Genomic DNA, 12,847 nt, shown 5'->3' on the forward strand with positions numbered 1-12,847 from the left:
CTCAGTTGGTAGAGTGCTTGTCCTAAATTTGAGAAGTCCTAGGAGTGGCAGGGCACACCTGCACTGCCAGCGCTCGTGAGGGCAGTATCAAAAGCTAAAGGTTATCCTGGGTTGCATCAAGAGTTCACAGTCGGCCTTTCTCAAAATGAGAAAGCTCATCCTACAGAGACCCACTCCTTTCTCCTGCAGAACTAGAAATAACCAACGGCAACAGCAGTTTTTAAAAATTATATTTAATACAAGTGAATAGATTAGAAGATCTGAAATGTTATAAAGCGATATACACAACAAATAAATAATTTGTACAGGAGAGCCACGTCTCCATTGCGTACCACTGTCTGGCATGGGAATACTTAAATCCAGTGACAATGGAGGAGGTCCATAAAAACGCTAACCTGTTGTCCCTTGTATGAAGTTCTTCAAGTATAAAAGTCCAATACAGTGTAAAATAGTATTTCAATTTCGTTTAAGAGTAAAAATTGCAAATATCGCACTTTCAGAAGGAAAATATAAAGCCGTATTTTAATAAACTACACGCACTACACAAGGAAAGTGGGGAAGTCACGAGTTCCCGATTGAGGAGATCCTCAGCGGCAAAACAACCAAGAGAAGGAAGCACAGAACCAGCAACATAGCCTGCTTAACAGCAAAAAAATCTCAAGACTAAAATAAACTCAGATGCGTTCAGGTAGGAGTACCCTCTTGAACAGTGCACATAGGAATTTAAATAAATCCAAGCCAACATCTTTAGTTGAATAGGTTAATATTTAATATGCTACATCTAGACCTACTAAATAACTTATGCCATGAGATGAATACATAATTTTACAGTGTCACGTCTAAAGTTCCTTCCTTTAGAGTGCAGCATAGTAAAACTTAAAAATAAATATCTTAAATAGGATTATTATTAAGGCACATTATAAAGTACATGATCATCAACCATCAAAGACCTGTAATGTCAAGAACCTTGCTGTCTTAGGTACTGCAGTCACTAATAAATAGTTTTAAATAGGACTCTGAAATAGATACTAAAAAGTGTAAAATTATTTAAAACAGGGGAAGAAAATAAAGGCCCTCCAGGCGGTCCTGAAGGGTTGAGCATCCGCTGACTTCCCCTGCCTTTACCCACGATCCCCGGTCCGTACAATAAATAGAAAAGTGGTGGCGGAAGCCCGACCAGCAGATGAAAGTTTCCCCAAGTGAAACAGGTTGGGGAGAGGGATTAGAATGTGACAAGCTCCTCCAGCAAGGACAAGGGATGGACTCTTTCCCGAACTGTGTGTGCCATTGATTGTCTGAGCGGTGGGCGGGTACAGTATCAGTCGCTCCACAATCCCACAAGTCCACAGGACAGATGAGAAAACAGCTTTGGTACCTGCCTGCCCCTGTACCTACTGCCACACTCTTCAGTTGATTGTTCGATGCCCATTTAGTTCTGCAGGCCGCTGTGGCGACTGCGAGGAAGGACAACCAGCGCTTTTGCCATCTGTTTGTGTTTGTTTTTAAAAATCTACTATTACACAGAATCCAAGCTACATATTGCTCACTCCATTTTCCCTGGTTCAACTAGATTCACAAAGCATTTTCTAACTTGGAAAAGGCAGTTTGCTTCCCTGATACTATAAAAAGAGCAAAAAATAAAAATCCCCATACAAAAGTTAAGTCCCGTTTGATACCCCTGCCATCGTGTCCTAGCGGCTATCTGTGTAACTCAGGCTCTTTGGGATTGACTTCCAAAACTGCTTCTATCCCCCCACCCCCATCCTCCCCTCTTCATCCCCAGCACTACCCAGAGTGTGAAAAAAAGTAATGCCTCCGCTGTTTCCCGATAGCTTTGCCTTCTCCCTTTAAAGCTATTAAAGTCAACATTAACCCTCTCATTCACTACTAAAAACTGGGAAATTGGGAGGGAAAAGAGAAACCCTTTGACTTTTGATCAGACGGCTGGTCCTACTGCATTCGGTCTGTCTGCAGCTGTTGAGGCTGGTACTGGCCAAAGGCCGCTGCAGCTGCAGCAGCTGCGGCTGCAGCTGCAGCCGTCCCAGGTGCCGCAGCAGTGATTGGCTGCTGGACAGCGTAGCTGTAGCCCCCAGTGGTCACGTAACCTGCAGCAGCTGGAGATGCTGCATAGGGGTACTGGTCATAGGCAGCGGCTGCAGCGGCTGCTGCCGCCGCCGCTGAGTATTGTGCGTAGGCAGCTCCAGTGTAATCAATGTACGGCGTGGTGGAAGCCGCAGCTGCTGTGGGCTGGACGTGGGGAATAACCACTCCAGGCTGCACAAAAGCCTGCGGGTAGACGTAGTGGGCGGGGATCCTGTTAAGAAACGAGAAACAAAGTCAGACAACAGTCATCTCTAGTGGAACTCTTTGCTCAGAGATGGAGACAAACTCAAATTTAGTGGTTGCTATCAACATAGGGTTGCCATAATATCTGCTTTTTAGAGGTCCGTTTGATGCACCCTCGAAAGAATTCATCAGGAAAAACAGAATGGCATTCTCCCTGTTAGAATTTTCACTTAGGACTTCGAATCATGCAGTATCATGTATGCCAGGTTTGTAAAATGGATCATGACACACCAAGGCTGTGTATGGAAGAGAGACTTAACAGGGGCTTTATGAGGATTTGTCGAGTTCGTATAAACAAGATATGGCCACCAAATAGAAAACTCCGCGCTGTGAATACAGGATTCAGAAGGTTGTCTGATATTACAGTTCTGGGGGAGTAGTGGCCTGGCTGTAAGCGGGAGAATGGACTCCGAGCGGTCTCTATCATGGCAACCCTATTTGAAATCGCTAGGCAGACTCAGCACACATTAATCTCTCGGCAACCTCAGTCACCCTGATTAAAAATCATAATTACAAAAGAAGCAGGCGACAAAATAAAACAAAAAACCCCAAACCAGGAGTGTAAAAGTTCACAAGTGTGGTAACACAGCAGTCAACACCCCTCAAACGACAGTAGTGCAGCTCACTCGGCTCACAGAGGCTGTTGTGGGAAGCTACCGAAATGCTACTAACAGTCCCAGCGGTGATTCCCCAAGAGGTGTGCAGCACGCTTTTGCTCTCTCTTTTACTTTAATTTTTTTTTTCCATAAAGACAGAACAGTCAATCAAACCTGTTCGACTATCAGGCAACTGAGGCTCAGCCAGCTTGCTTGTCTCTATGCAAGACAGACAGAAAGGGATTGGGGGTGATGAGGTTGGTGGAAAAGTTAGGGACAGGAAAACACAACCAAATGTCTCTGAAGCTTAATAGAGACTTAGGAGATATACATTGCAAGGTGACGCTTACTCTGCACGTCCACTAGCTCTTATATTAGCCTCCAAGTCAGAAGAAATTGATCTCTTAGTCTATCTGCCTTCAATCTGCCCAGCTGGCTAGCATTTTGTACAGTTCAGTCTTGTGGTTATGGGTCACCCTGAAAACAGCCAAGAACATGGAACAAAAATCAAGGATCATTTTAAACGCTGCATTTGCAGCTCACACACAGGACAGACCTGAGGACCTCACTTAAGTCTTGTTTAGAAAAATGAATCACGAGAGGTTTGTTTATGAGATCTGTGCATTGTGGCTGCCGTTCTTGCCACTTGTTACCGCCCATTTATAAAGTGCTACCTCGGATATCTGGCTCATTTTGTCTTTCTTTAAACGAATCTCCCTCACAGCTCCCTATCTTTCTAAAAATAGAACACAGGCATGCTATCTGGCTGTCAACAAAACCAACTTATTAGTAGCACAAGCACAAATAACTGTCTTCGAATTCTAAAGAACTCGACACAAAACATCATCACGGTCAGGCTTTTCAAAAGCAGTTTTTTGTTTTTTCTTTGTCTCTTCAGAATTCTACTGGAAGCCCTCGTTAAGAACATCCACGGAAAAGATGAATTTATCAGAGAGGGTGGTGAACTCTGTCTCCCCGAGATAAAAATACACTCCATTTTACTAGAATTGTAGCTCTTTCCCAGTGCCAGCAGAAACCCTGTCACCAAGCGTTTCTGAGGACACTTGGAGATGTTCTTAATTGCATATCAGAAACCAGGCGCGGTCAGGCACACATTCAGACCTCTGTGGCAGATCAGGTGACGGGCTCACCCTTGGTGACAGGTGTGGCTATGTATAAAACACTGTCCCCAGAGCTGATATGTCCACAATGTGCAGACACAGCTAAGCGAACCTCCTCTCCTGCCAGTTTGCATGTGGTGACGGACAGCAGAGGCTGCAGCGGGCTATTTTTGATCCTGTCATGCGACAAGGGTTTCCAGCGGATAAAATGTCTTTATAAGGCCAAAGTAAAACATCTATCAGCTGCAAAGGCCAGCTAGTCGGAACCTCACTGATAGGGAGACATTAACCCTTGGTGTTCTCTGAATGTTCTGAGGACAGCACAGTGGTTGATAGGTTTGTATCTTCAAATAACAGAGTAGCCCAAAGAAAGTTTATTCTACCAAAAAACAAAACAGAAAGGCAAGATAAAGCGTTTGTGTAGGAAGAATGTGTTAAAACAGAGAAAGGATTGCTTTGAGAGTTACTGTCTCTGCACTTATGTTAATGACGACCTCTAACTGGACAAAGCTGCCCGAAGAGAACTTAAATAATTTTTCTGTAAGATCAGATGAATTCCATGAAGGCTGGCAAGGGCGAGGAAGACATCTGAAAGGCAAATGAAGACCTGGGGCCTTTAAAAGATGATGGAGAAGGGGAGTCCAGAGAATCCAGAGAGACTTGTGTCTCAGTCCATGGAGAGGGTGGCAGAACACTGAAGCACCCGGTGTGTTGGGGGTTCTTTTAGTAGTCTAAGGAACTCTGTAAGGCAAACTGAGAACACCTCTCCTTCTAGAATTCTACCAACCACTAGTCCTTTAGTTCACTATAGAATGCTCACACCAAGCAGCTACAAACCCAAGAGCCAACCAGACACCTTAGGTGATTAAAGAAAAATGACTGTATTTTCCTTTTATCTCCATCTCTTCAGGTCCCTCTGACTTCTCTTTGTGATTTCCTTCCTTCCTTCTGGTTTAAAGACAAAGTCTCTCTATGTAGCAGACTGACTTCAAAGTTATGATCACCCTGCCTCCACCTCCAGAGTTGTGGGATTCCAGGCAGATGCCACCAAAGCAGGCTAGTCTCTGTGATAGACTTTCAAGGTGACAGTATACCAGTTAGCTCTTCCAGTCCATCATGCAGACTGGTGACCAAGTCTTCATTTCAATCATTCACTCATAGGAGTCAGTAATCCTAACACCACATCAAACTATCTCTTAGATATCATCTTGGGCCTCTTACGCATCTGCTTCGGAAACACCTTTTTAGTATCTCTTTGTACTTTCTTTGGACCCAGGTCAGCAGGGCATCGTACTATTTCCTGGACATTCCATAGATCATCAGATCCCATGTTAGCACATGCCATCTATCCATGACCCAGGATGCCAACCCTCCCCTGGTCTCTACCTCATCCATCCACCCTAGCTCTAGCCCTGAGTGCACAAGAACCTTTGGAAGGCCAAGTTCTCTCTATATCTCACATGGTTCCTATGTGAAAGAGATTGACATTCTTCCAGCCCAGAGTTGCTGTACAGGAAAAAAGCTCTGCGAGAGGGGCCTCCAGTGATTAGAATAGTAGTTGCTTAATAAAATCGTTCCTTATCTTCACCCTCCTTCCAAGACCTAGCTCATCTTCTTCATGAAGACTTCCTGAGACCCTTGGATCTCTTCTTCTCTTCTTCTGTCTGAGGCCCTTTCCAGGATGGATTATTTTATTACTAGATGATGAAGAAATGACATTATGTCTTTTGTGGCTGTCGCTTAACGTCAGTGGACACAGCTTCCAGGGTGAGGCAGACCGTGACTGAACTTGGAGTCATACTCTAACACCCTCATTGGTTCTGTGATGGGGGCTGGAGGGAGTTAATCAACCTGTCTGCACTTGCTCTGTTTGTACCCAAGAAAGAACCTTAACAGTGTCTTTTTTAAATGCTTATTATAAGAATCGAATGGCATAATTGATGCTAATCTCTTATCAGTTCTATGCACGGTGTACACACTGAGCGGTGCCCAGTGAATGCTTCCCTTCGGTTAGCTTGGTGTAAACTACTCCTTAAATCTCTACTTCCAAACCTGCGGTTTCTCCTTTCCAAAGCTGTGATGAGAAAACATCTCTCTCAAACAGAGACCATTTAGAGGCCGATGTTCATCAAGGCCACATGTTCCTCCATGTCTGCCCTCTGTGCTACTCCAGAAGTTCTTTCAGTCAATGGTTTTGTCTTTAGAGACCTGAGGTAACCCAGGGGCCATTTAAGGACCACAGAAAACTAATAGTCTTTTCACTAGCCTTTTAAACAAGTCAAAATTTAAGAATTCTCAAGCTTGCAGGCCTAAGATAAGAACACGGCATTCTAATGGCGTTTAGGATGACCAGGTGTGATTTGCTGCTTACAGATTTGGTATCAGGGCAGAGCTGAGAATCACTCAAAGAAGAAAGAGAAACCTTATTTGGTCTACCTGGAATGCCATTTGCTTCTAATCTCAAGTTCGACTTGAATCTCAAGTTCAAATAATTTATGCACACTGTAACAATCACCATTACCCATAAAGATAGTTAATATCAGAAGCGATGAAAAACTAAGCACTATCAAAACACATTTTTTAAGATGTCCACAGAATACCTATCACCCTGGCAGTTCCCTTCTTTGAATTACTTTCTTTTTCAAGGAGCTAGAAGAACTACCAAAGCCGGGTCAGATATACCCAGCTGGCTCTCAAGTACGCTGTAGCTTCTCTACACACTGAGCCTCTCTGCTGAGCCTCCCTGCGAATCTATCCCATCACTCCGTATAGACACACCCAGGTCTACACCCGTTCCTTGCAAGCTTGTCCACGTCTCCCAATTCATGGGTTTTCTTGAGATTCTGAATTCCTCTCAAACTTTAATAAATAATTCTTGTCTGCTTTGCCATCTCCTTGTTCCTCACAAGTGAACACACAACTTCTACTTCTGAAGTGATGGACACATAAGAACAGCTGTTAATTGATTTGGTTTTCCACTCTTTCACAAGGATTCCGCGGAGGCCAGGACTGAGCTCACCATTACACCCTCAGATGTATGTTTTCTTCCATAGTCCCACATTGACTGATAGTCCACACCAATGAAATATCAGCAGAGGGAGAAGGGAGGGGAGGAGACGGGAGAGAAGGGGGGGGGGGGAGAGAGAGAGAGAGAGAGAGAGAGAGAGAGAAGGGGGAATACATGCTGCAACTCATTACTGTTGTCCATATCCAAGTTGGCTTGTGAGGAGCTTTGATACATAGCTACACTTAATTATAGCTTTTTTTTTTAAAAAAAAAAAAGTTGTAGATGTCTCTAAAAATGAGTTACTAATAGATTAAGGTAACAAGAAGGTAATAAAAAAGTGTCCATCAAAATATAACCTGCTTCTTCCAAATCGACTTTCTACTTGGTTTTGGTTTAGCTTCTATTGGGAAATGCTTATGGTAGGTATCTATCTGTGAAGACAGATTCTGGCCTTCTAGGTGACGCATGGAGATGCTTAGGTCCTAAGCTGGATAATAATAAAATTCTTCAAACCACATGGATATTCAAAATAGAATTAGAGTTACAAGAATATTGATCAGGTGGAAGATAGAGGGACTTTCATGAGCAGGATAAAACTGATGGGTGGCCTTCCCCTGTGTCATGTTTTATACAAGGGAACTGGGGACCTCAGGAGCTGGTAAGAGCAACCCAGGGACAACACAAAGATGAGCAGGTGGTTCACCTGTTAGGTCTGAAAAGGAGGAGTTAGTATTGTGCTACTCAAAACAAAAACCAAACAAAATTCAGGGGGAGAGCCCAAATTGGTGAGTGTTAATGAAACCCGAATAGAGCCGCTGGACCTTTATCAGAAGACCTGGAAGGGGACATACATTGCAAAAGAAAGCCCCAGAAAACAGAGACTTACAACATGCAAGCAGTGAATCTGTATTCTTACAGAGAGAAGTCACACCATTTAGCACTCACTACAAAACTGTTAAATCGAAGTCACAGGCTAATAGCTTAAAAGCAGGAGGGGGAATAAAAGGCCCTTTGCTTCCCATGGCAAAGTCAAAAGTCAACACTGCTCACCACCACCACCACCAAAAACAAACGGCAAAGAGCCCCTTCCCCAAGGAAAAGAAAACACTCGCTACAGCTCTGTTCAATTAAGTCAAAGCACACAGTTTAGCTATCAACACCACTTCATTACTGTAATAAATAAAATAAAGCACACGGAGGGCTATGGACTAGAGTGAAAAAATAAAAACAACACCACCAACATCCATGCATGGTTAATCACCATCTGAGCTTGTGTGTCTGAGTCTACTGGTTACAGAGTTTAACTCCAAAGAGAACTAGTCCACCTCTTATCATGGCATCCTTCTCATCAGTTAGCTTAACTGTATACGAGCCCTGTCAGGTTAGAAAGAGATAAATCACATTGAGTCAAGCTGAACAGCAGGAATGGTGTGGGACACATGTCTTGTGCACAAGTCATACCTGGTATTTTTGTTTTGTTTGTTGGGCTAATCATAAGCCCAACATTTGGCTGGTTTGGAGACTGCATACTTGGTCAGATAACTTGACTCATCTAAAAATATTTATAGCATCAACATTAAAAAATACATAAGCATATATAAATATGCACAACCCGGAACATTCTGTGACACGTCGACCTTGTCAGCTCATAACAAAGAGACAGGGAAACAAACGGTGACCACGTAGAAACTTCGGAGGGTTTGATGGATCGACTTACCCGAAAGGTCTCTGTATAAGGGCTGGGTGAAGCTGTTGGACACCAAAGGCGAAACCTAGCAATAATAATAAAAAAAAAAACCCACAAATTTTCCATTTGTACACGATTAGGGACTTACTATCCCCAGATGGAAACTGCAACCACAAATTCTCATTTAGAAAGAATCACTCTATGATACTTTGGATTATGCATGGACATGTTCTTTATACATGAAAAGAACATATGTTTTATAAATGTTATCATTCATCCTAAATAAATATTTGGATAGACTAAGATTGGAAAACTTTAAAAAATAATAGCAAAGTTTAGTTAGCAGCCATAAAAAAAGATTTAAAAAAATTTTAGACCAGAGAAAACTACTCATGAGGGAGACCCAAGAACAACAGTGAAGTTAAATTCACAAATATTTCTAGAGCTGCCACCCATAAGCAGGGGTGGGGTGGGGGGGGGAGGGAGACTGGGGTCGGAGAAAAAGGTCTTACAATTTAGAACATTCTGGAATGCATAAAGTATTAAATTTACATATGCATAAAACATAAAGTTACAGTTTACGTTTGCATTACATTAGGCATTTACAATATTAAAATTTTCACAAAAACAAATTTCCCCATTATTCATTCTTTTAAGATCAGTACACGCACAAAAGATGTTTCAGAAAGGCACAGCTTTGAATGTTCGTGGGTATTTCTCCGTCTATTCCCTTTCTGACAACCCAGCCTGTGAACGGAAGTGTCAACCTCTTTTTAAACTTCTGTAGGAAAGGCTTAGAGAAAAAGCACATGACTTAGTCAACGAAGTTGCTTGCCCAAGGAACCGAAGGTGTTTGCTCTGTTGTCAACTGAGTTATCGCCAATGAAGGTAAAGGACAGCAGCAAGTAAAACGGCGGGCCGTATTCTCACATAGACAAAAATACTACATCCCGTTGGCAGCTAGCCGTTATGGGGATTTTCCTAAATTATTCCGCATCTCCAGCTAAGCATCAGTTAAAAAACAATCTGTAACCTGTGAAGGTGAAACTTGCTGCATGTAAATGTTTGATTGCTAGTATTCTGTATGTGAAAGTATGTGCCCTCGCAGCCATGCCTGCTCTGAGCACTGTGTGGCTGTCCCAGACCACTCTGAGAAAGGAAGCTCACTGGCTGGTGGTGACAGGGCCCACACAGCTTACCTTCTTAGCTACAAAAGAAGACAAAAAAATGTGTTCATCATATAGGAAATGCATGAAGTAACTTCTGGGTGTAAGCTCTTCAGAACCTAAGTTCTATTTTTGCACATAGCTACGTTTCAAAAACCCAGCGGCATACTTAGAACACTCATGTATCTTTAATGCCTTGGTGGAATAACCAGCCACTAGGATCAAGTTTTACCAAACACAACTATAGTTTTTCAGGAAGCCAGTGTTTTCTGGGCTGGGGATGACAATGGGGATCATTCCCCTCCAATGGGTGGGAAGTAGGGAGGGGGGAAAGAGAAGACGTTGCTTACCTGGCTGCATGATTCTTGGTTTTGCTCCCAAGTATGCCAGATTCACGTTGGCCTTCCTACCGTCAATGATGGGGTTGGGATCCTTGCAGGCCCTTTCGGCAGCAGCCCGGTCAGCCATGGTGACCTTAGCAACATAGACAGACATACACACAAAGCCCTCAGTTAACCCCTGAAGGAAAATGTCGAAGTCACTGAGCTTGCTTTCTTTCCTTTTCTTTCTTATTTGGTGGGGGATTGGGACATTAACTCTTCATCCCCCGTTTAAAAAAAATAAGCAGAAAGAAGAAAAGAGGAAGGAAGAAGCCCTCTGCCTCCACCAAGAAAGTCCTAAAGGTGCTAGTGTAGGGCCTAACAGAGATTTGGAAGCCACGATTGAAATGCCTGTGGATTTACCCCCTTGCCAGGGTACCCTTTAGGTCTCCACCCCGGCCCCAGAGGCACTACGGGTTTTAAACAAAGTCCACCCTCAAATCAGCCGGTTGCTCCCAACAGGCAAACACTCCTCAGCGACACTAGCGATTGCCCAGCTCGCTCCAGGCTCCCAGCTCTTTGAGCGGCTGAATTTGCCTCTTTAAATCTCCAGGAAGCTTAATGCACAGTTTCAGTTAGGCAAACAGCCAGAGGGTCAGCCTTTTCTTTTTCCCCCAGAATCTACCTTTGCAATTTAAAAGGTAGGGGTGTGACAAGAGAGGAAACGGCAGGTTCAGAGAGATCCTCAGGGTCTCTTCCCTACCCCGGCTTCAACACAATACACACACACACACACACACACACACACACACACACACACAATTTTTTTTTTAAACAAAGCAACAGAGCACTTAACAAACAGCTTCCAAACCCGTAATGCCACAGTGCGGGGCTCAGATCTCCCTCCCAGCTCTCTACAGCCCAGACCTGGCTCTCATTCCCGAGCTCTACTGCCACTTGAAAGAGCAGCGTCTGAGGTCCTCTAAGTACACCGCGAGGCAGGCACAGGGCCTCGCTCCCCAAGCCCCGTCACGCTTAAAGTTTCAGCTCAGCTCCAAGTGGAGGAGGCGTCCGGGAGGTCCCACATTGCCCCTCACCCCAGCCATGATCCCCGGGGGCCTGGGGCAACTGGATCCTTTCTGGCCTGTCTTCAATCTTCCCGCCAGGACCTCTCTTAGTTGCCCCTTACCCACCCCAAGTCCTTTTTTCGTGTAACTTACAAATCCGTAGCCCCGGGACTTGCCGGTCTGCCGGTCGGTGATGACCACGGCCTCCTCGATGTCTCCGAAGACCTCGAAGTACTTGCGCAGGCTGGCGTCGGTGGTGTGGTAGGGCAGCCCTCCCACAAAGATCTTAGTGTACGTCGTGTCCTTCTGGGTCGTGTGCATCTTCGCGCCCGCCCCGCGGCTCGGGCTCCGGCTGCGGCTGCGGCTGCGCCTGGTCCTGGGGCTCCGCGTCTCCCGCGGCGCGCGGCGGCCGCCGGGGGCCGAGGGCGCGCGCGGGGGCGAGGGCGCGGCGTGGGCGCTGGGCGCGCGACTTCCCGAGTGGCCCGGGGCCCCGGACACTCGTCCGGGTACTCTGATCCCGTCTCCGCGTCCGGTCACTGTCCAAATCCTCCCGATCGTCCCGGGTGACCAGCTCCGCGGCCGTGGACTGCGCGAGCTTTTTGCACTCACCCCTCGTGGAAGTTAAAAAAAATTAAACGCAAAGAGAGGGTGGTGGTCTCCGAGTCCAGAAGAGGTAGACGTTTCTCAAAAAAAAAAAAAAAACCAAAAAACAAAAACAACAAAAAAACAAAAAACGAGTAGCTGGAGTGGAAGCGGGAGAGGCTCAGAGGCCACCGCGATCCGGGGCACGGAGGTGGCAGCTGGGGGCGCGGCGCTGGGCCCGGCTGGGACAGGGGACAGTCCCTCCTGCCAGGGAGCTGCCAGACCAGTGCGGACGGAGGACAGCTCTTCACCCCTCGGCTCCCTTCCCCAGCGGCCCGGGGGTCGACGCCCGGCTGGGGAGGGGGCGGGCCGGACGCCTGCGATTGGCCGGGACAGCACCTGGGCCCGGCGCCGCCGCCCCCCAGCTGTTGGGAACAGCTGCTTCTCTCCGGGCGCACGGCGCGGCGCTGGGTCGCCTGGCTGGGGCTCCGGCGCTGTTGCTGGGGTAGAGTTGGAAACGGCTGGAGGCGGTCTGGCTCTGCTGTTGCCTGCTCCTACTGGTCAAAGTCGCAAAGACCCCTGGCGACTCGGGCAGGGATACAGAACAGTCAGAACAGGCCTGGAAGGGGAGCTGCTTGGCTCTCCAAAGCCGAACACGAGAGCTCTTCGCGCTAGGCCTCGGTGGCACGACCGATTTGAGAGTCCCTCGGGGCTTGGGGCGGTTTGTAAAGAGACCGGTTCCCTCCCAGACACCTGGGGCCAAAGCGATCTGTCTCCTCTAGGGGTCTGGACTATGAGAAAGAGACTTCAAGTTTTCTTGGCCCCCAAAAGCTGGTGCTGTGGGGAACCAAGGGGTAGAGCCCGGTGGTGTGTGTGTGTGTGTGTGTGTGTGTGTGTGTGTGTGTGTGTGTGTACAATATTAGTAATAATACAAAACTAAACAGCCAACCATTTG

The 12,847-nt window shown here is 46.1% G+C and overlaps 1 protein-coding gene across 1 annotated transcript; it reads right to left on the reverse strand.

Moving 5' to 3' along the window:
- Window positions 1-228: 228 nt before the first annotated feature.
- Window positions 229-12,382, reverse strand: LOC121443229 (RNA-binding protein 24). The gene is made up of 4 exons (XM_041644904.1): window positions 11,464-12,382; window positions 10,274-10,397; window positions 8,788-8,842; window positions 229-2,314 (listed from the first exon to the last, which is right to left on the reverse strand). The coding sequence occupies exons 1-4, from the start codon at window positions 11,629-11,631 to the stop codon at window positions 1,951-1,953; spliced, it is 711 nt and encodes a 236-aa protein (XP_041500838.1). The 5' UTR covers window positions 11,632-12,382; the 3' UTR covers window positions 229-1,950.
- Between the last annotated feature and the right edge of the window lie 465 nt (window positions 12,383-12,847).

Source organism: Microtus oregoni, unplaced genomic scaffold, assembly GCF_018167655.1.
Source record: "Microtus oregoni isolate MIOR12 unplaced genomic scaffold, Mior012 000103F_ref0000194, whole genome shotgun sequence".
Classification (NCBI taxonomy): Eukaryota; Metazoa; Chordata; class Mammalia; order Rodentia; family Cricetidae; genus Microtus; species Microtus oregoni.

Excerpts from the sequence above, each read along its gene's own strand:
- LOC121443229 (XM_041644904.1), bottom strand. The coding sequence starts at position 11,631 with ATGCACACGACCCAGAAGGACACGACGTACACTAAGATCTTTGTGGGA. Across the intron at positions 8,843-10,273 it reads ACCAAGAATCATGCAGCCAG|GTTTCGCCTTTGGTGTCCAA; the intron begins GTAAGCAACGTC and ends TATTATTGCTAG. Across the intron at positions 2,315-8,787 it reads CTTATACAGAGACCTTTCGG|GATCCCCGCCCACTACGTCT; the intron begins GTAAGTCGATCC and ends GTTTCTTAACAG.